Raw genomic sequence first — 24,737 nt, forward strand, 5'->3', positions numbered from 1 at the left:
CAGTGATGTTTATTGACTGATTTGTATTAATGTTTATTAGATTAGGCCACTGGAAAAGTGGGAAATATGATTTTGAAAATGTATAATTGCCCTCACATTGTTTTCAGAGTGATACTGGGCTACCCACATTCTATATCTTGAGTGCTGGGCTACTTCATATCATTCTCCCATTCGATCGATTGGTCAATAAAGTCACGTCTTAAAATCAGTACACTGAGTTGCATGAGTCTCTGTATTTAGTTTAAGCTTAGCAATACATTGCCTCAAGAGAAAACCCTCGTCAACACAAGGATATTCATTTTATAATTGAAACTGGACCATAGAATCATAGAAACCCTACAGTGCAGAAGGAGGCCATTCGGCCCATCGAGTCTGCACCGACCACAATCCCACCCAGGCCCTACCCCTACCCCCACATATTACCCGCTAATCCCTCTAACCTACGCATCTCAGGACTCTAAGGGGCAATTTTTAACCTGGCCAATCAACCTAACCCACACGTCTTTGGACAGTGGGAGGAAACCGGAGCACCCGGAGGAAACCCACGCAGACACGAGGAGAACGTGCAAACTCCACACAGACAGTGACCCGAGCATCGAACCCGGGACCCTGGAGCTGTGAAGCAGCAGTGCTAACCACTGTGCTACCGTGCCGCCAATTACCAATATAAATCAGTGGGCACAGGGCTGGATGAGACTTGTTGCAAGTTGGGGTACAGCAGGGGAGTTTTTGATGAGCTCAAGGTGATGCAGAGTTGAAGATGGGAAGCCGGTCAGGAAGGCATTGGAAAGCCAGTAGGAGGACAGTCCATATAGGAACATAAGAACTAGAAGCAAGAGTAGGCTATTCAGTCCCTCAAACCTACTCTGCCATTCAAAAGATCATGGCTGATCTTCCAACTCAGTGCTACTTTCCCGCACCCTGCCCATATCCCTTGATATCTATCAATCTCTGTCTTGAATGTACTCAATAACTGAGCCTCTACAACCCTCTGGGGTAGATTTCACAGACTTACCACCCTGAGTGAAGAAATTCCTCCTTATCACAGTCCTAAATAGCCTACCTCTTATTCTGAGACTGTATCCCCTGGTTCTACCTTGCATCCTTCTTGTCGAGCTGTGTAAGAATATTATATGTTTCAATGAGATTACATCTAATCCATCCCAGGGATCCACCCGGTGAACATTTGCTGCACTCCCTCCATGGCAAGTATGTCCCTCCTTAAGCAAGGAGACCAAAACTGTGCAACAATCTAACAGTGGTCTTACCAAGACTCTACACAATGGCAGCAAGAATTCTTTAATCCAGTACTCAAATCCTCTTGCAATAAAGACCAACATACTAACTGACTTATTCTCCATTCAGAGACCTGCCAGTAGCCCTATTAATAAAACCAAAAACTTCTCATTCTCTGTGGGGCATGAGTTTAAAGAAAAGGTCTCCAGTTATTCTCAAAAGGGCAAGGAATAATCCAGAGTAAGAATGTAAGAGTAACAACTTTTTTTTGCAAAAATATACTTTATTCATAAGATATCTGAAAGAAACATTACAAGACATTACAGATTGTGATAACAGGAAAGTGCAGTGAGATTCACATTTTCTTCAGAGATCAAGATGCACTCTGAGATGCTTCAACTCAGTAATGAGAACATTACAAAAATGTCAATATTTTCATTACAGAGTACAATTCTGATCGAACTATATACATCATCATGTAGCACTCTGAGGTGCTTCAATATAGTTACCTACAATTAGAATTAAGCACACTGTCCAGGGGGTTATACACGGTTATCAGCCACTCAGCATACGTTAGCTTAAAGGCCTTTCCCCATTGTGCCTTGGCAGCGGGAGCGCCAGGCTTGAGTGCATCCCCCAGCACATAGTTCTGGACCTTGGAATGTACCCGTCAGCAACACTCAGTCGAGGCCAATTCTTTGCACTGGAAGAGCAACAAGTTTCAAGCAGATCAAAGAGCGTCTTTCACTGAGTTGGCAGCATGCGGTGGAGCAGACACGACTTTGGTATGCATGAAGGATCTGACAAGGAGTGCCCTTCGCACCACCAGCCAAGCTAGGTCTTGGTGCTTATTTGAAAGTTCTAGTGATGAGGTGTTCTGTCAGATGACTCTGACAGTCTGCTCAGGAAACCAACTGACATAATCCATCATCTACTGTTCCCTTAGGGCTTCAAGGATGTTAAGTGCAGCCCACTGCTTGATGGGCTTGTGGTCAAAGGTGTTCATCTGAACAAACTTTCCATGATGAACAGGTTATGCGACATGGTCCAACTACTTGGAGTGTTCCACAGCACCGTGTCCAGACCCATCATTCACAACACTGGCGATTTATCTTTGATCTCCAGATGAACTTGAAGGTGGCTTGGGTAACTGCTGTAGCACAGGATCAGGGAATGGGTCAGACCTGCGCCACATACAGCAACAGCGAGAGTACCTCACACCTGATGACCAGGTTCTTACCCACAGCATTGCTCCACATTCCCAGCTTCTGCTTTACCTTGCCAATATGCTCCTCCCACTTTTTGACACACCCAGCTGCTCCGAACCATATCCCCAGCCCCTTCAGGTAATCTGACCTGATGGTGAAAGGAACAAAGGATCGGTCAGCCCAGTTTCGAAAGAAAATGGCCTTGCTCTTGCCATGATTTACCTTGGCTCCCGAGGCCAGTTCGAACTGGTTGCAGAAATTCATTAGCCCGCGCACTGACATCAGATTCAAGCGGAAGATGGTGATGTCGTCCATGTAGAGAGGCGGTGACCTGTGTCCCTTCATTGCCTGACACTGGTGCCCAAACCCTTCTTGATGGGCATGGCAAGAAGTCCTACACAACACACAAAAAGGACAGAGAGAGGGCAGCCCTGTCTGGCATCAGATTTGATCTGAAAGTTTTCTGATTCCCACCCATTGATTAAAACTATGCTACTGATGTTTGTGCAGAGCAGCTGAATCCAATTGCGGATTCCCTCCCCAAACCCCATTTTGGAGAGCACATCCACTTGTCAAAGTGGATGTGCTCTCCTGATCCAGGCTTCTCCTGATCCAGGCTGATGAGGCAGGTGTTTCCCTCTCCTATATTGCAAAATAGGCAATTATATCCCTGAGTAGCAAGAGGCTGTCAGAGACCTTCCTGCCTGGTACAGCACAGGTCTGATCAGGGTGGATCACCTACTCCAAAGCAGACTTAACCCGATTGATGATGACCTTGACTAGAATTCTGTAGTCCACGTTCAACAGATGGGCATCAATTTCTAATTAAACCAGCATGAAGAACCATCAAAAGCAGGAGAGCTCGAATGTTGTTTTATTCTCCGTCTTTCTCATTGTCCATGTCACTCAAAAATCCACATCAACATCCAGCGACGCTCCACGAAAACTCGCAACTCTGAACGTACACTTGATCCTCCCCAACAGGCCGAGAAGGGGAAAGACAACTTCAATGGGGTAAGAATGACTCTCACTCAGATATATTAGAATCAAAGGTTGGGAGACAAGACTGCAACTGACAAATGGACTACCCTTTAAAGATGGGCGGCACGGTGGCACAGTGGTTAGCACTGCTGCCTCACAGCACCATAGACCCTAGTTCGATTCCCAGCTTGGGTCACTGTCTGTGTGGAGTTTGCATGTTCTCCCCATATCTGCGTGGGTACCCTCTGGGTGCTCCGGTTTCCTCCCACAGTCCAAAAATGTGTGGATTAGGTGGATTGGCCATGCTAAATTGCCCCTTAGTATCAGTGGGACTAGCTAGGGTAGATGCATGGGATTATGGAGATAGGGCCTGGGTGGGACTGTGGTCAGTACAGACTTGATGAGCTGAATGGCCTCCTTCTGCACCACAGGATTCTATGAGATAGTTTGATCATGGTACAGTAAGGTCCTGCCATTCGCGGGGGTTACGTTCCCACAAACAGTGAATTTGTGAACGTTGATCATGCTTTTCTGCCACACTTTTAGGCAGCGCTTTCCAGATCCTCATCACCCTCTGTGTGAAAAAGGTTTTCCTTATGTTGATCACATAGGTTCCAGCCATGCGAGGGCAGCATTGGTTTGGGCAGTTACTCTACTCTGGGAGAACCTCTGAGTAATACATCGGTGAAGATTTCAAAATGAACAGAGCTATTATTGCAGTGAGAATCAGACAATTCTGGGTTCATTCCTTTGTTCGGGCTGCACTTTAGTTGCAACCCATTCCAGTCTCTGCTACATTATCGCTGCCGTCTCCCTGTGGAATCAAGAGACAGGGAGCAGAAAACGCGGATAAACAAACACAGCTCATGCAATGTTGGTACCAAGTACAAAGTGCAGCGAAATAAAAACCCAAACAAGAAGGTTGCCAAAGGCAAGACATTATATTCCCATGATGGGGAAAGGCAGGGCTGCCAAATCCAGAGCACCCTAGATGCTAACAGGGATAGAAATTAAGATGAAGCGAAAAAGGAGTTTAACTGATGTCATCATTGAAGCTAGTAGGAGAGGCTGAAGGAGCAATTAATAATATGTAAGGCGTCCTAGGTTTTAACAATAATCTTTTGACCGCCAGTCCATCAGGCAGTGATCTGCACATAATGTTAGTGGCCCTATGGGAAAAAGAGATGGTGGATCCTGTCGGGTGGTTCCCTGAGCAGACTGTCAGAGTCACTTGTCAGAACGCCTCATCGCCAGAACTTTCAAACAAGCACCAAGACCTAGCTTGGCTGGTGATAAGAAAGGCCCTCCCTGTCAGATCCTTCCTACACACCCAGGGCCGGATTCTCTGACCTCATTCACAGCCGGGATTCCCTCGTCCCTCTGGTTGAGAGCCAAATTCTCCCTCCTCGCAGGCAGTGGCAGCGGGGCGTGAACGGCCAGAGGATTCCGGTCCTGGAGTCTCACCTCATCTGCACGTTGCCCTCGAGGTGACTGTGGTGAGGAAGAGACTGTTGTCCACCTCCTTGTGGAATGTGCCTTTGCAAAGAAAGTCTGGAGAGAGATGAGGTGATTTTTATTGAGGTTCATCCCTAGCAGCTCCGTGACGCATGACTCTTGCTCTGGGCTGTTCCCAGAGACATGCAGCATCTCTGTGAAAGATGCTTTTTAGTTTGCCTGAAACTTGTCAGTCTTCCAGTGCAAGGAGTTGTACCAGACCAAATGTGGCAGATTGGCACATTCCAAAGTCCAGGACTATGTGTTGAGGTGCACCAAAGCTTGGAGCATCCACTGCTGAGGTGCAGCTGGGGAAGGTCACTGTCTAAGATCTTTCAGTCATAGTGAACTATGGGGAGGGTACAGTCCTCAGACTGAACGACTCACAATGAATGTATACAGAGAATATTGCACATAACGCAATCGTATTCAAACATCTTAGAGTGCAACTTGATCTGTGTAGACAATTTAAATATCTTTGTACCATTTATAATGACCATTTTGAAATGCCTGTGAAACTTCTTTGACTCTACTGAAACGTCTCAGAGTACAACCTGATATATGTAGAGAACATGAATATTATTGCACTTTATGTGATGGCCATTTTGAAATGTGTGTAATGTTCTTGCAGATATTTTAACAATAAAGTATATTTTTTGCAAAAATGAGGCAATGAGTACAAGAGCCAGGAAGTCTGGGTAAACCTGTATAAAACACGGTATTGGCCTCAATGGGAGAAATTATGCCTTCCTAGGAGAGCGGTGAGGCAGGGTCATTAAATATTTTGAAGGTATTGGGAATGTACAGTTGAGACCACAATTAGACCAGCCACGATCTTACCAAATGCTATCAAGTCCTATGTTCAATGCTGACATAAATAATGGCTACTACAGTACTAGCCCTCAGCACCAGGTAAGTCTTGCAGTGGAGCAGAAGTTAAAAGGCAGAATGAATACTCGCATCCTGGAACAAACCTGAGCATATTTTTATGCCTGTAATAAATTAACTACGTTTGTAATAAATCTTGGGATTGAAAACCTAATTTAATATTGGATTATTTAATTTAATGCTTCAATGACAAATAAAATGAAGACCCATTGCCGTGTCATTGCTTATCCGCAATGCCGTGACTCGGATTCGAACCGAGGTTGCTGCGGCCACAACGCAGAGTACTAACCACTATACGATCACGGCGTGCTACATGGGCCGTTGGACGCCTGGCTGAAAATCAGCCTCAAATACAGCAAACAGGAAGTTTCATAACGCGATAGTGATATCGTTCCTAAACACAACCCAACCAACAATAACAATTGAATGTGGGGGTTGACAGAATTCTTATCTGAAACTTCCTGCTTTGGCATTTAGTTTGAAATGGCCACTTTCCGAATAAGACATCATTTCCATTTTGCAGAGAGCTGTTCCGCAATACAGAAACGCAGGGGGTAATGTAAGCAGCCGGATTGAGACACTTTCTCCAGGATCATGCAATCATCCCGCACTCACAACAAAACCTATGTTAGATTCGGTGTTGCTGATTTCGCTGCTAAGAGCAATGCATGTTCGAAACAGGTTTAGCTTGGGCGATTCATGCAAGCATTTGTCACTTGAAGGGACCGCATCTCAGTAAAATAAAATTAAGCATTCGATTTATGGGATTATTGCAAACATTGAAACACACAATCATGGCTTTGGGGAACTTGAATGTTCAGCTGAATGAAACTAAAACATGCCCTGAGTGAGGTGTTTCAACAACCTGTATGTCAGACCCACCGAAAGTTACTTCATCTGTAAATTGCCACCCTTGAACAATCTTCAAAAACCGAGTTTAGTGAAACCTCTAATTATTTGATAATTTATTTTCTTCTTGCTCTATGTCATCCCACTCAAAGGGGCAGGATGAATATCCTTGCCTTCTCTTTGGCTCCTCCCTGCTCAGAATTTATTGTACTTTTGTGACCAAGTTGGAGTGGCGTTCTTGTGGGTGTTGTCACAGTTTTGCATTCAGTAGCAGAGCCCGAGGCTGCTGGTAAAATACGAGTTGTTGCTAAATTGTACGCTAAATAAGGAAAGGATCCGTTTACATAAAAGTGTTATAAATTGGCAGCTTTGAAAATCGCCATTAGAACAACCTACGACACAACATGATCAGTACAACTCATTGAGCTCAGAGAGACTTCCAGTTAAGTCGGGAATATTGGTTCGAGTAATGAACTGGGATCCAATCTGGGACTTTGTTGTCTACCTCTCTGCCACTTTAATGAGCAAAAACAATCAAATGTTGCATGTTATCAAGAATGTTTAGAAATTCGGATCAAACTGAACAATATTGCTTAATTCATGATATTGCAACAATCAGGTGAGTATTCTGCAACTGTCAGAGAAGGGCTAAATAAATCATTCCATGTTTCAGAAGAAGCTCAATAAGTAACAGTTCTCTAAATTCAAGCAAGTATTATTATTTATCAGTGATGGTGCTGCTGTTAGTTACTGGAAGAACTTGTTTCACTGCTGTTTGGGTCAGTTCTGTTACAATGGTATAACTGCGTAAGTACATTATATATATATTACAGGAAACAGTTATAATAAAATGGTTATCTACACAGACATTTCATTCTGAGAAAAGCCAGCCATGGTAACTTGGCTACAAAAAGGTAGTAAAAATGCGTTGTGATATTCATTCTTCTTTACTTATAAAGATATCGAAATACAGTACAGCATGGACTCAGAACTAGAGGCAGCTAGTTACACAGGTCCCTCACGGTAAGACTAAACCCATGGAAGCCCACGCTACCAATGATGCCACTCACTCATACTCATTCCTGCTAAAGACATCAATATATACATTCAAATAGGAAGATGCTTATTATAACACTCTATAACACCAGCAATTTAATAAAGTCAGTTACCCACCTGTAACATGGCAATGTGATGCTAATTAACAAGCTGAACTCACACAGCCTAGACCCAGATTCCAAAAGCCATGTGTTTATTACTGACCATGAAACTGACTCAAAAGAGACACTCAGCCAAAGTCTTAAGGAGACAGATCAATGCTATTTTTGACTGTGTGTATGGCAAGATCCTAAAGTCAATGCACACCTTCCAATTGCCACTTGTTGAGATTTAGACGTAATGGGATCACTTGTGGCTGCAATGGCTCCACAGACACAGTCCATAAACCCTCACTCTCTAGTCAAGTGGAGTCACTACAGCCACAAATTAATCTGTCTCCTCCCAACCTCGACAATTTCACATTTTCCCATATTGGCTCCAATGCCATCAATTTAAAATGTTCATCTTTATGTTTAAATTCTGCATGCCCTCACCTTTCCCTTTCCATGTAATCTCTTCCTGCACTACAACCAAACCACACACCCTTACCCCCAACCTACCACATTCCTGAACCCGCTGTTTCTCTCTGGCCTTTTAAGCACCCATACCCTTGTGTCCAACTTTTACAGCTGTATCTTTAGCCCCCTAAACCCCATGCTCCTTCCCAGAACCCCTCTGCCTCATCATAGTCATAGATGTTTACAGCATGGAAACAGGCCCTTCGGCCCAACTTGTCCATGCTGCCCTTTTTTTAAACCCCTAAGCTAGTCCCAATTGCCCGCATTTGCCCCATATCTTTCTATACCCATCTTACCCATGTAACTATCTAAATGCTTTTTAAAAGAAAAAATTGTACTTGCCTCTAGCTGCTTGTTCCAGACACTCACCACCCGCTGTGAGAAAAAATTGCCTCACTGGACCCTTTTGTATCTCTCCCCTCTCACCTTAAACCTATACCCACTAGTTTTAGACTCCCCTATCTTTGGGAAAAGATATTGACTATCTAGCTGATCTATGCCCCTCATTATTTTATAGACCTCTATAAGGTCACCCCTCAGCCTTCTATGCTCCAGAGAAAAAAATCCCAGTCTATCCAGCCTCTCCTTATAACTCAAACCATCAAGTCCCGGTAGCATCCTAGTAAATCTTTTCTGCACTCTTTCTAATTTAATAATATCCTTTCTATAATAACGTGACCAGAACTGTACACAGTATTCCAAGTGTGGCCTTACCAATGCCTTGTACAACTTCAACAAGGCATCCCAGTCCTGTATTCAATGTTCTGACCAATGAAACCAAGCGTGCTGAATGTCTTCTTCACCACCCTGTCCACTGTGACTCCACTTTCAAGGAACTATGAACCTGTACCCCTAGATCTCTTTGTTCTGTAACTCTCCCCAATGCCCTACCATTAACTGAGTAAGTCCTTCCCTGATTCAATCTGCCAAAATGTATCACCTCACGTTTATCTAAATTAAACTCCATCTGCCATTCGTCAGCCCACTGGCCCAACTGATCAAGATCCCATTGCAATCCGAGATAACCTTCTTCACTGTCCACTGTGCCATCAATTTTGGTGTCATCTGCAAACTTACTAACCATGCCTCCTATATTCTCATCCAAATCATTAATATAAATGACAAATAACAGTGGACCCAGCACCGATTCCTGAGGCACACCGCTGGTCACAGGTCTCCAGTTTGAAAAACAACCCTCCACAACCACCCTCTGGCTTCTGTCATCAAGCCAATTTTGTATCCATTTAGCTATGTCACCCTGGATCCCGTGAGACTTAACCTTATGCAATAACCTACCATGCGGTACCTTGTCAAAGCCCTTGCTGAAGTCCATATAGACAACATCAACTGCACTGCCCTCATCTACTTTCTTGGTTACCCCTTCAAAAAACGCAATCAAATTTCTGAGACATGATTTTCCACTCACAAAGCCATGCTGACTGTCCCTAATCAGTCCTTGCGTCTCTAAATGCCTGTAGATCCTGTCTCTCAAAATACCTTCCAACAACTTACTGACCACAGACGTGAGGCTCACCGGCCTGTAGTTCCCAGGCTTTTTCCGGCAGCACCTTTTAAACAAAGGCACAACATTTGCCACCCTCCAATCTTCAGGCACCTCACCTGTGACTATCGATGATTCAAATATTTCTGCTAGGGGACCCGCAATTTCCTCCCTAGCCTCCCACAATGTCCTGGGATACACTTCATCAGGTCCTGGGTAGTTATCTACCTTGATGCACTTTAAGGCTTCCAGCATCTCCTTCTCTGTAATATGTACATTCCTCAAGACATCACTATTTATTTCCCCAAGTTCCCTAACATCCATGCTTTTCTCAACAGTAAATACTGATGAGAAATATTCATTTAGGATCTCACCCATCTCTTGTGGATCCGCACATAAATGACCTGGTTGATCCTTAAGAGGCCCTACTCTCTCCCGAGTTACTCTATTGGCCTTTATGTATTTGGATTCTCCTTTGCCTTATCTGCCAAAACAATCTCGTGTCCCCTTTTTGCCCTCCTGATTTCTCTCTTAACTCTACTCCAGACCCCCTATACTCTTCAAGGGATTCACTTGATCCCAGCTGCCTATGCATGTCATGTGCCTCCTTCTTCTTCTTGACCAGGGCCTCAATATCCCGAGTCATCCAGGGTTCCCTATTTCTACTAGCTTTGCCCTTCACTCTAAGAGGAATGTGCTTATCCTGAATCCCGGTTAACACACTTGAAAGTCTCCCACTTATCAGACATCCCTTTGCCTTCCCACAGACTCCCCCAATTAACTTTTGAAAGTTCCTGCCTGATATCATCAAAACTGACCTTGCACCAATTTAGAATTTTAACTTTTGGGCCAGACCTATCATTCTCCAAAGCTATCTTAAAACTAATAGAATTATGGTCACTGGTCCCAAAGTGATCCCTCACTAACATTTCTGTCACCTGTCCTTCCTTATTTCCCAAAAGGAGTTCAAGTTTTGCTCCCTCTCGTCAGGTGTGGCTCAGTTGGAGCACTCTTGCCACTGAACCCCAAGGTTCTGAGTTGAAGTCTCAACACATAAATCGAAGCTGCCACTCCAGTGCAGTTCTTGAGGGAGCACTGCATTGATGGCAGTGCTGCTTTTTGATGAGATGTTAAACCGAGATTCCAGCTACCCTTCAGGTGCATGTGAAAGATGCCACAGTGCTATTTCAAAAAAGAGCAGGGGAGCTATCCGTGGTGTCCTGGCCAATGTCTATCCCTCAATCACAAAAATATATTACCTGATCAATATTCCATTATTAGCTACATTCTAAAACAAGTGTTGGTGGAATATGAATGTTAGTTTGTGATGCCAACAGAAGCAGCTTAAAGGAACCACATGTGTGCAATATGTTGCATCCCAGCAAGATAGCAATCAACAGCAGAGATCCTGTTTGATTTCCTCCCTCCCTACCCCAGGGTGTCAAGGTCAATTGTATACTTCCTTTTGCACTGTTAATTCAGATCAAACCAGGATTCAATCAACAATTGTATAATTTAGTTACAGTGACTTTACCAACAAACTACTAGGGAAGCTTGACTGTTTAAAATGTTGCAAAGGACAAATAACTGACAAAACTTATCGACTTCTATTTTGCATCATCTATAATTGAGGTGAAGCACAGAATTTATTTCAAAAGGAAACTAGTTTTCCTGCTTGAAAAGGAGAAATTTTAAAGGTTGTGGTCAAGGAGTAATGTGACTTCATACCAACAATAGTTAACAATAGAATAACATTAGCGCAACTTGATGGGCAAACAGTACTTTTTTGTGAAATTGTATTTTATGGTTCCATGATCATTGTTTCATATGCGAATTGTTCAGCACTGTTAGGTGTGGGGACATGTGAAGATAATTACAGAGACAGCATAATACTAAGTCCATGCCTTTCTTAATAAAAATAGTAAATTCACTAAAGTTACACAGTAAATCCAAAGTCCAAGCCTAACCTTAATACAGATTCCTCAAATGCAAGATTCCCACCTTTCTTTAGAACTTTTTTCACTTTGGTGTGGTTGCCCTCTCTAACAAATTGATGTAACTGCGACCCTGGTGTATCAACTTTCACTGTACCAAGTTGTACGGGGCAGGGCACAGGAAGCGGGACCAGGTGAGACATCCTAAGAGAAGTCAATAAAAAGTAGAAACTCAGTCTAAAGTTAATTCACAGTCAATATCTGAAATCTTAAACTCTTGTACGAAAGTGTAAAAAACGCACAGCATTTTACTTTATAGATGTATTTAATATTGACAGTAGATCAGTAACACATCTTCCTCTGTTCATGTTCTCTCTGGTAGTCATGATGTGGAGATGCCGGCGTTGGACTGGGGTAAACACAGTAAGAAGTCTCACAACACTAAGTTAAAGTCCGACAGGTTTATTTGGTAGCAAACGCCATTAGCTTTCGGAGCACTGCTCCTTCGTCAGGTGAGAGACCTCTCACTCACCTGACGAAGGAGCAGCGCTCCGAAAGCTAGTGGCGTTTGCTACCAAATAAACCTGTTGGACTTTAACCTGGTGTTGTGAGACTTCTTACTGTGTTCTCTCTGTGTCATTACGGGTTTCCTCCGGGTGCTCTGCTTTTCTCCCACACTCCAAAGATGTGCGGGTTAGGTTGTTTGGCCATGCTCAATCACCCCTTAGTGCCAGAGTGATTGTAAGGGTAAATACGTGGGGGATAGGGTCTGGGTGGGCTTTTTGTTGGTGCAGGCTTGATGGGCTGATTTTATGTAGAGATTTTATGATTCCATGAAAAGCAAGCAAGTTACGATGGACACTGTTCCAGCCTCAGCTGGAGTATTGTGTACAATTCTGGGCACCACACTTGAGGAAGGATGTGAAGGCTTTAGAAAGTGTGCAGAAAGGAATCATGAGTATTACAAGGATGAGCGGTTTCAGTTGCGTGGATAAACCGAAGAAGTTGGGATTGTTCTCCTTAAAGAAGAGAAGGTTGAGGGGCAATTTGATAGAGTTGTTCAAAATCATGAAGACCTGGACAAACCGTTCTTAGTGGAAGAGTGTAGAGCCAGACAACACCAATTCAAACTGGCTAGCAAAATAACCAATGGTGACATGAGGAACAACATTTTTATGCAGTGAGTGGTGTTAAGAAAACAAAGGTAGTTTTATGGGATTTATATTTGCATTAGAAATAAGGTGCAGCCTTAAGTGGGTTTGATTTAATGTTTCTGTGGAAGGAAGGGTAGTTAAGATTCATGCTGGACAAAGATGTTTGTATGTGTGAGGGTTTGCTCAACTGTGCTTCTATTGTGCTTAGAGACATCCTAAGAGAAGTCAATAAAAAGTAGAAACTCAGTCTAAAGTTAATTCACAGTCAATATCTGAAATCTTAAATTCTCATACGAAAAGTAAATAAGCTAGAAGTATGTGACCGCTGCTTAGCAACTGGGGGCTCTTTTAAGGTAGGAAGATTTTTGAGTTTTAGTTTTTAACTGAATTAATTTGCAGTTGAAATTAGGACGCCGGGCAGTGGACATCTCTCATCTCTGCCAGGAAAAGACAAGCTGGACAGAACAAAGGAGGCTGCAAAGAGGCAGATTTCCCAAAGAATCAGATATAGTCAAGATAACCAGGGAATTGGGGCAGGAACAATGTCTTAGGAAGACTGATGTTAAGGGAACAGAGACCCAGAAGTTAAACAAGGTATTGTTCAGAAGACTCAAGGGAAAAGCAGACAAAGTGTTGTGAGTGAAAGAGACGGCAAGATTACCAGAGTTTAAGTAGGAAAGCAGACTTCAGAGGTAAATCCAAAAGTTTGATGCAATTTCAATAGAGTGTGGGAATTGAAAGTTAAAACTATTGTGAACTGTTCGTAGAACAGTCAAGACAAAGAAATCCTGATCGGAGAATTGTAAAACCTAGATGCTGGATTCTTTTTAAAAGTGTAGCGAAAGCTTTGTTTGAAAGAGCAATTCGGAAAATTTTTGGAATGCAAACTGTTGATGGAAAGCATTGTTGTGAAAGAAGATTTTAATGTGTGTTTTTTTGGGAGTGGAGTTTGGAAATTTTCATGTGACAATCATCTGGAGGGATTTTGAGGAGAAATCCACAGATATTCAATTGGCTTAAAAATAGAGAGTGTATTTGACCACTGCCAACTTTGTAACTTAAGATATATTTTGTAATCCTTATTACTGGGAATTAATAATGGGCGGCACGGTAGCACAGTGGTTAGCACTGCTGCTTCACAGCTCCAGGGACCTGGGTTCGATTCCCGGCTTGGGTCACTGTCTGTGTGGAGTTTGCACATTCTCCTCGTGTCTGCGTGGGTTTCCTCCGGGTGCTCCGGTTTCCTCCCACAGTCCAAAGATGTGCGGGTTAGGTTCATTGGCCACACTAAAATCGCCCCTTAGTGTGCTGAGATGCGGAGGTTAGAGGGATTAGTGGGTAAAATATGTAGGGATATGGGGGTAGGGCCTGGGTGGGATTGTGGTCGGTGCAGACTCGATGGGCCGAATGGCTTCTTTCTGTACTGTAGGGTTTCTATGATTTACTAAAAAAAAATAGAGTTACAGGGAAAAGGCAAGTCGGATGAGCTGAGTTGGTCTTGCAAGTTAAAGATAATATTAAACTTAAATAAAAAGCATATAATTGCGCAAAGATGGGTGGCAGGTCAGAAGATTGAACAGAATATAAAAAAAGCAAAGAATGACTAAAAGATTCATGAAGAGGGGAAAATTAGAGTGCAAGAGAAAGCTAGCTAGAAATATATAGACAGATAGTAAGAGTTCCTATAGATATTTTTAAAAATAACTAAGTGAGCATTGGTCCTATGGAATGCGACTCTGGGAATTAATAATGGGAAATAAGGAGATGGCAGAACATTGAACCAGTATTGTGCATCAGTCTTCACTATACAGGATACAAGTAACATCCCAGAAATAACTGTAAATCAGGAAATTGGAGGGAGGAACTCAGGAAAATTACATTCACCCTGTGATACTTATTGTTCGGATGGTGAGTTGACAAGTCCATGGGTCCTGATGGATTTCATTCCAGTATCTTAAAAGTGGCCAATGATGCATTGGTTTTAATTTTTCAAAACTCACTAGGTTCAGGCAAGGTTCCATTAGATTGGAAAATACCTCCTTTATTCAGAAAGGAAGGCAGGAAACTACAGGCCAGCTAGCTTAACATCTGTCATAGGCTATTACTAAAGCCATAATAGTTGGGTGCTTAGAAAAACTTAAAGCAATCAGGCTGAGTCAACATGGTTTTGTGAAAGAGAAATCATGTTTAGTCACTTTATTGGCGGTATTTGAAGGAGTCACATGTACTGTGGATAAAGGGAAACTGGATGCATTTGATAAGGTTCTGTATCAAAGGTTATTGCAGAAAAGCTCATGATGTAGAAAGTAACATGCTGGAATGGATAGAAGGTTAGCTAGCTAATAGAATGTAGAGATGCCGGCGTTGGACTGGGGCAAGCGCGGTAAGAAGTTTCACAACACCAGGTTAAAGTCCAACAGGTTTATTTGGTAGCACAAGCTTTCGGAGTGTCGCTCCTTCTTCAGGTGAGTGAGGAGTTGTGTTCACAAACAGGGCATATATAGACACAAACTCAATTTACAAGATAATGGTTGGAATGTGAGTCTTTACAGGTAATTAAGTCTTAAAGGTACAGACAATGTGAGTGGAGAGAGGGTTAAGCACAGGTTAAAGAGGTGTGTGTTGTCTCCAGCCAGGACAGTTAGTGAGAGTTTGCAAGCCCAGGCAAGTCGTGGGGGTTACAGGTAGTGTGACATAAACCCAAGATCCCGGTTGAGGCCATCCTCATGTGTGCGGAACTTGGCTATCAGTTTCTGCTCAGCAATTCTGCGTTGTTGTGTGTCGTGAAGGCCGCCTTGGAGAAAGCTTACCCGAAGATCAGAGACTGAATGCCCGTGACTGCTGAAATGTTCCCCAATGGAAGAGAACCACTAACTAATAGGAAACAGAGTAAACATGAATGGGGTTCTTTCTGGTTGGCAAGATGCAACAAGCAGTGTGCCACAGGGATTGATGCTGGGGCTGCAACATTTTACAATTTATATAAATGATTGGATGAAGGGACCAAATGTATGATTGTTATATTTGCTGATAACACAAGGTAAGCTGTGAAGTGGACATAAGGAGGTTACTAAAGGATATAGACAGATAGATTAAATGAGTGGGCAAAGATCTCACAAATTGAAAATGTGGGAAAATATGAAAATGTCCATTTTAGCAGGAAGAATAAAAAGCATATTATCTATATGGTGAGAGATTGCAGAGGTCTGAGATGCAGAGGATCTGAGTGTCCTAATGCACAAATTACCAAAGTTAGTATGCAGATACAAGAATAATTAGCAAAGCCAATAGAAAATTATCACTTATTGCAAGGAGAATTGAGCATTAAATTAGGGAGGTTATGCTTCAGTTATGCAGGTGATTGGTAGACCACAACTGGAGGACTGTGTACAGTATCGGTCTCCTTATTTAAGGAAGGATGTAAATGAGTTGAAGCAGTTGAGGGGTTTAATAGATTAATACCTGGAATAGGCACATTGCCTTATGAGGAAAGTGTAAAGACTTCAATCAGACCATTGAGGTTGGCCTACTGGAGTATGAACTCCCTGATTAAGGATCCAATCGATGGGCCCAATCAGGGAGTCTTTGCCTTGCATTTAACTGGAAGTGTCAGTTCCTCTGGCACCCCCAGAGCTAGATGGCTAACTGCTAGCACTCTGTGAACTGCTGTTAAAGAGTTTGTAAATAAAGGCATTTTGATGAAGGAACTCCTGCCTCAGCAGACTTATTATAGAAAGTCTGTATGGTTTGTGCTTGTAGCCATTGGGAGTTTAGAGAATAAGAAGTGACTAGATTGTAAAATATCGCGAGGGGTCTTGACAGGGTGGATGTAGAAACAATCTTTCCTCTTGTGGGTAAATCTAGAACCAAGGACCACTGTTTAAAAATAAGAGGTTACCCATTTAAGTCAAAGCAGATTTTTCTTGTTTTTGGAATTCTCTTCCTCAAAGGCAATGGCGGCAGAGTCTTTGAATATCTTTAAGGCAGAGCCAAATAGATTATTGATAAGCAAGGGGGTGAAAGGTTAGAAAAACAGAAAATGCTGGATAAACTCAGCAGGTCTGGCAGCATCTGTAGAGAGAGAAACACAGTTAACATTTTGAGTCCATTGACGCTTCTACAGCAGGTTATCGGGGGTAAGTGAAAGTGTGGAGTGGAGGTTACAAACAAATCAGCCATCATCTTACTGGATGGTGCAGCAGGCTCAAGGGGCACAGTGACCTACTCCAGATTCATATGTTGATATGTGGAGAGCCGGCACAGATGTAACGGGCCGAATGACCTCCCTTGGTGCTTTAACCATTCTATGATTCAGTATTGAAGGGTGTTAAATAGCAGAATGCAGAGTAGAAGAGCTCTAACTCACAGCCCTGATAATTCAATGCTGATCAGTTTCAATGCTGTGAGCCTGATTTTTTTTTTTAAGGCTCTTCACACCACCTCATTGCGAGGGAAATCCAAAATCATCAGAACACCCAGATCAAGAACCTGAGACTGATGCAAATTGGCTGGAACCCAAAACCTACTGAGGCCGTGCAAAGGGGGAACTGACAATAGTTTTTAATGATTCCTCCAACCCTTAACCCTCACTGAGATCCTTCTGCCATCCTGGCTTATCTCTCCCCCCTCAAAATCATCCGCACCACTCCTACCTCAGAGTCTTGCCACCCTGACCTTGACCTAGAAAACCCAGCCCCTCCCAGGTCTCCATTCCCTAGTCCAGGATCTCTCTCCTTGCACCCCCCTCCCACCCCCCCGCAAAATAACCCAAATCTGTTCACCAAGGACAATGGAGGGAAGTTATGTGTGGAGCCACAGGAAGTGGGGGAGATCCTTAATGAGTACTTCGTATCAGTAGTCCCAAGGAGAAGGACATGACGGATGTTGGGGTCCGTGATAGGTGTGCGAACGCTCTAGAGAATGTCAATATATCAAAGGAAGAAGTGTTGGGTATCCGAAATTGCATTTAGGTAGACAAGTCCTCAGGGCTGGATGGGATCTATCCCAGGTTACTGCGGGAGGCAAGGGAAGAAATAGCTGGGGCCTTAAAAGATATCTTCACATCCTCTTTGACCACAAGTGATGTTCCAGAAGAATGGAGAATAGCCAATGTTGTTCCCTTGTTTAAGAAAGGAAGCATGGATAATCCAGGAAATTATAGGCCGGTGAGCCTGACATGTGAGACCATGTCAGTGGTGGGGAAGCTTTTGGAGAAGATACTGAGGGACAAGATGTATGCACATTTGGAAGAAAATAGTGACGGGCAGCCTGGTTTTGTACAGGGAGGGTCATGTCTCACCAACTTGGTTGGGTTTTTTGAAGAGGTGACAAAGATAATTGATGAAGCAATGGCTGTGGATATAGTTTATATGGACTTTAGTAAGTAGTTTGACAAGGTCCCACATGGCAGACTGGTACAAAAACTAACACTTGGGATTCGGGGGTGGGCTGGCTAGATGGATTTAGAACTGGCTTGGCCATAGAAGACAGAGAGTCGTGGTGGAAGGATGTTTTCAGAATGGTGATCTATAGCTACTGGTGTTCGACAGGGATCAGTGCTGGGACCTTTGTTGTTTGCGATATATAAATGATCAGGAGGAATATGTGGGTGGTCTGATTAGTAAGTTTGCGGAAGACACAAAGATTGGTGGAGTTGCTGATAGTGCCAGGGATTGTCAGAGGATACAACAGAAAATAGATAAGATTGGATTACAGGAAGGATGTAAATAAGGTTGAAAGAGTGCAGAGAAGGTTCACAAGGATGTTGCCAGGACTTGAGAAGCTGAGTTACAGAGAGAGATTGAATAGGTTGGGACTTTATTCCCTGGAGCGTAGAAGATTGAGGGGAGATTTGATAGAGGTGTATAAGATTTTGATGGGTATAGATAGAGTGAATGCAAGTAGGCTTTTTCCGCTGAGGCTAGGGGAGAAAAAAACCAGAGGGCATGGGTTAAGGGTGAAAGGAGAAAAGTTTAAAGGGAATATTAGGGGGGGCTTCTTCACGCAGAGAGTGGTGGGAGTGTGGAATGAGCTGCCAGATAAAGTGGTAAATGCGGGGTCACTTTTAACATTTAAGAAAAACTTGGACGGGTTCATGGATGAGAGGGGTGTGGAGGGATATGGTCCAAGTGCAGGTCAGTGGGACTAGGCAAAAAATGGTTAGGCACAGACAAGAAGGGCCAAAAGGCCTGTTTCTGAGCTGTAATTTTCTATGGTTCTATGGAGACTTGGGTCTCCAAGAAATGGCAGATGAAGTTTAATCTGGACAAATGCAAAGTGATGCATTTTGGAGACTCAAATTTTGGTGTGAATTATACTGTAAATGGCAGAACCCTTAGGAACATTAACATACAGAGGGATCTTGGCGTGCAGGTCCATAGTTCTTTAAGAATGGCAACACAGGTGACCAAGGTGATAAAGAAAGCACATGCATGCTTGCCTTCATCAGCTGGGGCATTGAGTACTAGAGTTGGCAAATCATGTTGCAGCTATATAAAACATTGGTTAGGCCCCATTTCGAATATTGCATGCAGTTCTGGTCACCATGCTACCAGAAGGACGTAGAAGCTTTGGAGAGAGTGCAAAGAAAGTTCACCAGGATGTTGCCTGGTCTCGAGGGCGTTGACTATGAGGAGAGGTTGAAAAAAACTAGGATTGTTTACACTGGAAAGCCAGAGGCTGAGGGGAGACCTGATAGGGGTCTACAAATTATGAGAGGGTGGATAGTCAGAGGCTTTTTCCAAGGGTGGAAGTGTCAATTACAAGGCGGCACAGGTTCAAGGTGAGAGGGGGACAGTCTAAGGGAGACGTGTGGGGGGAGGTGCTTTCTTCATCACCTTGGCCACCTGTGCTGCCACTTTTAGAGAACTATGGACGTGCACGCCCAGATTCCTCCATATGTTAATATTCTGACAGGTCCTGCCATGAATCTGATCCTCCAAAATGCATCACTTTGCACTTTTCTGGATTAAATTCCAGAGAATGGTAATGGTGGCTGATGGCGGAAGCAGGCACATTAGCAACATTTAAGAGGCATCTGGATGGGTCCATGAATAGGGAGGGAATAGAGAGACAGGGACCGAGTAAGGGCAGAGGGTATTTTCTTTAGTTTAGATAGGGTATCATGATTGGTACAGTATTGGAGGGCCGGAGGGCCTGTTCCTGTGCTGGACATTTTTTTGTTCAACATGTCCCCCTCCCCGCCGCCATGTTGGGCTCTCTAACGGTCAGTCGGGGTTTTGGGAAGTGTTTGATTTTGGAGAGTGCCGGTGAACAGTTTGCTGGGCTGGGTGAATTTACCTCTCTCTTTGCTTTTCACCCGCGGCCACAATTTCGGGATTTCAATCTCAATACCGCGGGTTATTGAGCGGAAAGTTTGGCGTCGCCGAACAAGAACACGCGGTCCCGCGGCTCGAGCGGCAGCGCCGGGCTGGTCCTCCAGCGGCAGCTCCCCCTGCGGCTGCCTCCAGTACTGCTCCTTAACCAGCCTCCAACGACAGCTCCCTCTGCGGCTGCCTCCAGCACTGCTCCTTAACCAGCCTCCAACGACAGCCCCCTCTGCGGCTGCCTCCAGCACTGCTCCTTAACCAGCCTCCAACGACAGCCCCCTCTGCGGCTGCCTCCAGTACTGCTCCTTAACCAGCCTCCAACGACAGCTCCCTCTGCGGCTGCCTCCAGCACTGCTCCTTAACCAGCCTCCAGCGATAGCTCCCCTGCGGCTGCCTCCAGCACTGCTCCTTAACCAGCCTCCAGCGACAGCTCCCCCTGCGGCTGCCTCCAGCACTGCTCCTTAACCAGCCTCCAGCGACAGCTCCCCCTGCGGCTGCCTCCAGCACTGCTCCTTAACCAGCCTCCAGCGACAGCTCCCCCTGCGGCTGCCTCCAGCACTGCTCCTTAACCAGCCTCAGCTGCTGCACCACCTGGAGGGCCACATGGTGTCAAGTCCTCCTGCTGCTGTTAGTCAATTATCATCATCTTTCAGAAACCAATTCCTAAAAGTCAGCTGAAATAAGCCCAGTTTGAGAATCATCCCCTTCCCACCTTGGTTTTAGATAGGCTGATACCAGAAATGTGTAGATATTATGGGTGGCACACCCTATTATAAAAATGCTTCGTTTTCCTTTTGTTCTTTAAAAGTAATTTAGCAAATCAAATGACAGAATTTAAAAGGATTGTTCATTTCATATTGTGCTGATTTAATAAAAAACATTATTTGTAGCACAGTGGTTAGCACTGCCGCTTCACAGCTCCAGGGACCTGGGTTCGATTCCCGGCTCGGGTCACTGTCTGTGTGGAGTTTGCACATTCTCCTCGTGTCTGCGTGGGTTTCCTCCGGGTGCTCCGGTTTCCTCCCACAATCCAAAGATGTGCGGGTTAGGTTGATTGGCCATGCTAAAATTGCCCCTTAGTGTGCTGAGATGCGTAGGTTAGAGGGATTAGCGGGTAAAATATGGGGGTAGGGCCTGGGTGGGATTGTGGTCGGTGCAGACTCGATGGGCTGAATGGCCTCTTCCTGGACTGTAGGGGTTCTATACATATCAGGAAATATACCAGAAGTGTGTAAGGTTAAAGTTTATTTATTAGTGTCACCAGTAGGTTAACACATTAACACTGCAATGAAGTTACTGTGAAAATCCCCTAGTCACCACACTTCGGCGCCTGTTCGGGTACACTGAGGGAGAATTTAGCATGGCCAATGCACCTAACCAGCACGTCTTTCGGACTGTGGGGGGAAACTGGAGCATCCGGAGGAAGCCCACGCAGACACGGGGAGAACGTGCAGACAGTGACCCAAGGCGGGAATCGAACTCGGGTCCCTGGCGCTGTGAGGCAGCAGTGCTAATCTCTGTGCCACCGTTAGCTATACATATCAGGAAAGGATGGTCAGTCTCTTCTGTCTTGAAAAACAAAGGCTGAGGTGTGAGCTGGTAGAGACCTTTATAAAATTATAAAAGATTTTGAAAGAGTGAATATGAAGAGGTGGCACACTGCTGCCTCACAGCCACAGGGACCCAAGTTTGATTCCGGTCTTGGGTGACTGTACAGAGTTTGCACATTCTCCCCGTGTCTGTGTGGGTTTCCTCCGGGTGCTCCGGTTTCCTCCCACAATCCAAAGATGTGCGGGTTAGGTGGATTGGCCATGCTAAGTTGCCCCTAAGTGTCAGGGAGATTAGCCAGGTAAATATGCAGGGTTACGGCGATAGTGCCAGGGTGGGATTATTGTTGGTGCAGGCTCGATGGGCTGAATGGCCTCTTTCTGTACTGTCGGAATTCTATAAGAGAATGGCCAGAATTTTCTGATTGCTCACGGTTGAAAGTTTGGCTGAGCGCCAAATTCACCGTCTTCTCTTGCGGTGGCGGCAGGGTGGGAATGGCCGGAAAAATCTTGTGGGGATCAGCATAACTGGGAGCCATCAATATCAGACGGTCACCAAGAACTCCACCAGGGAATTCAGAAGAAACCTTCTTCAGGCAAAGACTGGTGAGGTTGTAGAGCTGGTTATCCTAGGGAATGGTCGAAATGAACAGTTTAGATGCATTTAAGAGGAAGCTGGACAAGCATGAGAGGAAGAAGGGAGTAGAGGATTATAATGATATCTGGCTACAATGCTAAGGAAAGATGTGAAGAGTCTTCTGTACATCTTGGTTTAAAATTATGAAATAGCTCCTTAAATGTCTACTACTGGGACTGTACCATCTTAACTTTGAACCTATTCCCCCGTCCCACTATAGCTAAGTCTGTCTTCATAATCTCATAATTGCCTTTATTTTAAGTTTAAGACACTAGGTTTACGCCAAAATATCTCACCCTCAAACAGAATTTGAAATTCAGTCAGAGCCTCAGTATCTCTTGTGCTTCAAGGCCGATTATTGACCTTTAGAAATGTGCTACTGGTGCTGCTGAGGAAAGTGTCGCACACAATTTCCACACAGCAAGATCCCACAAACAGCAATTAGACAATGCCCAATTAATCGCATTGTCTCTCTCATGGTGGTCGAGCCATAAATGTACTGTTTGAAGCTTGTTCTCCTTCAAACAGTGTCACAATATCTGCAAAATACATGGAGAGACAGACAGGGACTCAGTTTAGCATCTCTTCTCTGTGCAAGGTTACTTCTTGGGATGAGAAGGATTGATCTATGATGAGAGGCTGAGTATATTAGGTAACAAGGTACCCTATACTTTGTTGTTTTCCCCTGGCTGGGGAATCTGGATCATGGGGCCATAATCTCAGGATAAGGGATCGTACATTTAGGAGGAGACATTTCTTCACTCAAAGGGATGGGAAGCTTTGGAATTCTCCACCCCAGAGGTCTGTGGATGCTCCATTGCTGTGTATATCTGAGGCTGAGATATTTGGTCTTTCAGAAAATCAAAGGATATGAGTAGCAGGCAGCAAAGTAGAATGGAAGCAGAAGATCAGCCATTGAATGGTAGAACAGACTGGAGGGGCTGAATGGTCAACTCCTACTCCTATTTCTTGTACTCACTTTGACAATGCATCACTGCTCCTGTATTGCACTGAAGTGTCAATATAGGATTTGTGTTCAAGCCATAGAATAGAATAGAATCAGGATCATAGAATCCCACAATGCAGGAGACCATTCGGCCCATCGAGTCTACACCGACAACAATCCCACCCTATCCCTGTAACCCCATGTATTTACCCTGCTAATCCCCCTGACACTAAGGGGCAATTTAGCATGGCCAATCCACCTAACCCGCACATCTTTGGATTGTGGGAGGAAACCAGAGCACCCGGAGGAAACCCACGGAGACACAGGGAGAACGTGCAGACTCCAGACAGACAGTGACCTGAGGCAGGAATTGTAATAATGTACAATGCTGTTAAGTGGATCCAGTGACCAGTGTTCATGGTGTCAGCTTGGTTCAGTGTTAGCACCCTTGAGTTCAGAGTATCAAGAATTCAACCTATATTCAATTCAACCTATTAGGGAAAACATGATGGCACCGCGACTGGCACTGCTGTCTCACAGCGTCAGAGACCTGGGTTCGATTCCAGCCTCGGGTCACTGTCTGTGTGGAGTTTGCACATTCTCCCCATGTCTGCATGGGTTTCCTCCGGGTGCTCCGGTTTCCTCCCACACTCCAAAGATGTGCGGGTTAAGTGGATTGGCCATGCTAAATTACCCTTAAATTCGCAGGCTATGTATTGGTTGAGTGAGGTTCAACAAGTACAGAGCACCCCAGGGGAACACCTTCAGAAAGTTCCTCTTACATCCGGGTGCTCCGGTTTCCTCCCACACTCCAAAGATGTGCGAGTTAGGTGGATTGACCATGCTAAATTGAGCCCAGTGTCAGGGGGATTAGCAGGGTAAGGGTTACGGGAATAGGGCCTGGGGTGGGATTGTGGTTGACGCAGACTCGATGAGCCTCCTTCTGTACTGTAGGGATTCTGTGATTCTAAGATGCTGAGGGTTATGGACAGGGTAAATCGTGAGAAATTGCTCCCTCTCAAGGGAGCATCAAGAATGATGAGGCACAGATTCAAAGTAATGGGCAAAAGCAGTAGTGATGTGAGGAACAGAACTTTCACACCCAGGGGATGGTTAGGGTCTGGAACGAGCTTCCTGAAAGGATGATTGAGATATTCAAAAGGGACAAAAACAGAAAATGCTGGAAAAACTCAGCGGGTCTGGCAGCACCTATGGAGACAGAAAATTGACTTAAAATTTCGAGTCTGCATGACTCTTCTTCGGAGTTAAAGAGATTATGTAGTGTGTAAGAGAGGGTGAAGCAGAGTAAAAGGTCAGTGACTGGTAGGAGTTAGGGGAGATTGCAACAAAGCTGCGTAGATCATAAGACAAATGAAGTGTTGATGGCAGAAGGTGCAAGTAGTTACATAAAGGTATCAGAA

At 44.4% G+C, this 24,737-nt stretch overlaps 1 protein-coding gene and 1 non-coding gene across 2 annotated transcripts in view; one reads left to right on the plus strand and one right to left on the minus strand.

Moving 5' to 3' along the window:
• Nucleotides 1-6,041: 6,041 nt before the first annotated feature.
• On the minus strand, nt 6,042-6,113 carry trnah-gug (transfer RNA histidin (anticodon GUG)). Its single transcript has one exon. It is a non-coding gene; the product is annotated as a tRNA-His (tRNA).
• Nucleotides 6,114-7,208: 1,095 nt separating this feature from the next.
• rad51c (RAD51 paralog C) overlaps nt 7,209-24,737 on the plus strand; it is a 44,407-nt gene continuing 26,878 nt past the window's right edge. Inside the window, exon 1 of the mRNA XM_078224658.1 lies at nt 7,209-7,275. Coding sequence (XP_078080784.1) covers nt 7,257-7,275 — 19 coding nt within the window. The 5' untranslated portion in view covers nt 7,209-7,256. The remainder of the gene's footprint in view (nt 7,276-24,737) is intronic.

The sequence above is a fragment of the Mustelus asterias genome, chromosome 12 (genome assembly GCF_964213995.1).
Source record: "Mustelus asterias chromosome 12, sMusAst1.hap1.1, whole genome shotgun sequence".
In the NCBI taxonomy this organism is placed as follows: domain Eukaryota; kingdom Metazoa; phylum Chordata; class Chondrichthyes; order Carcharhiniformes; family Triakidae; genus Mustelus; species Mustelus asterias.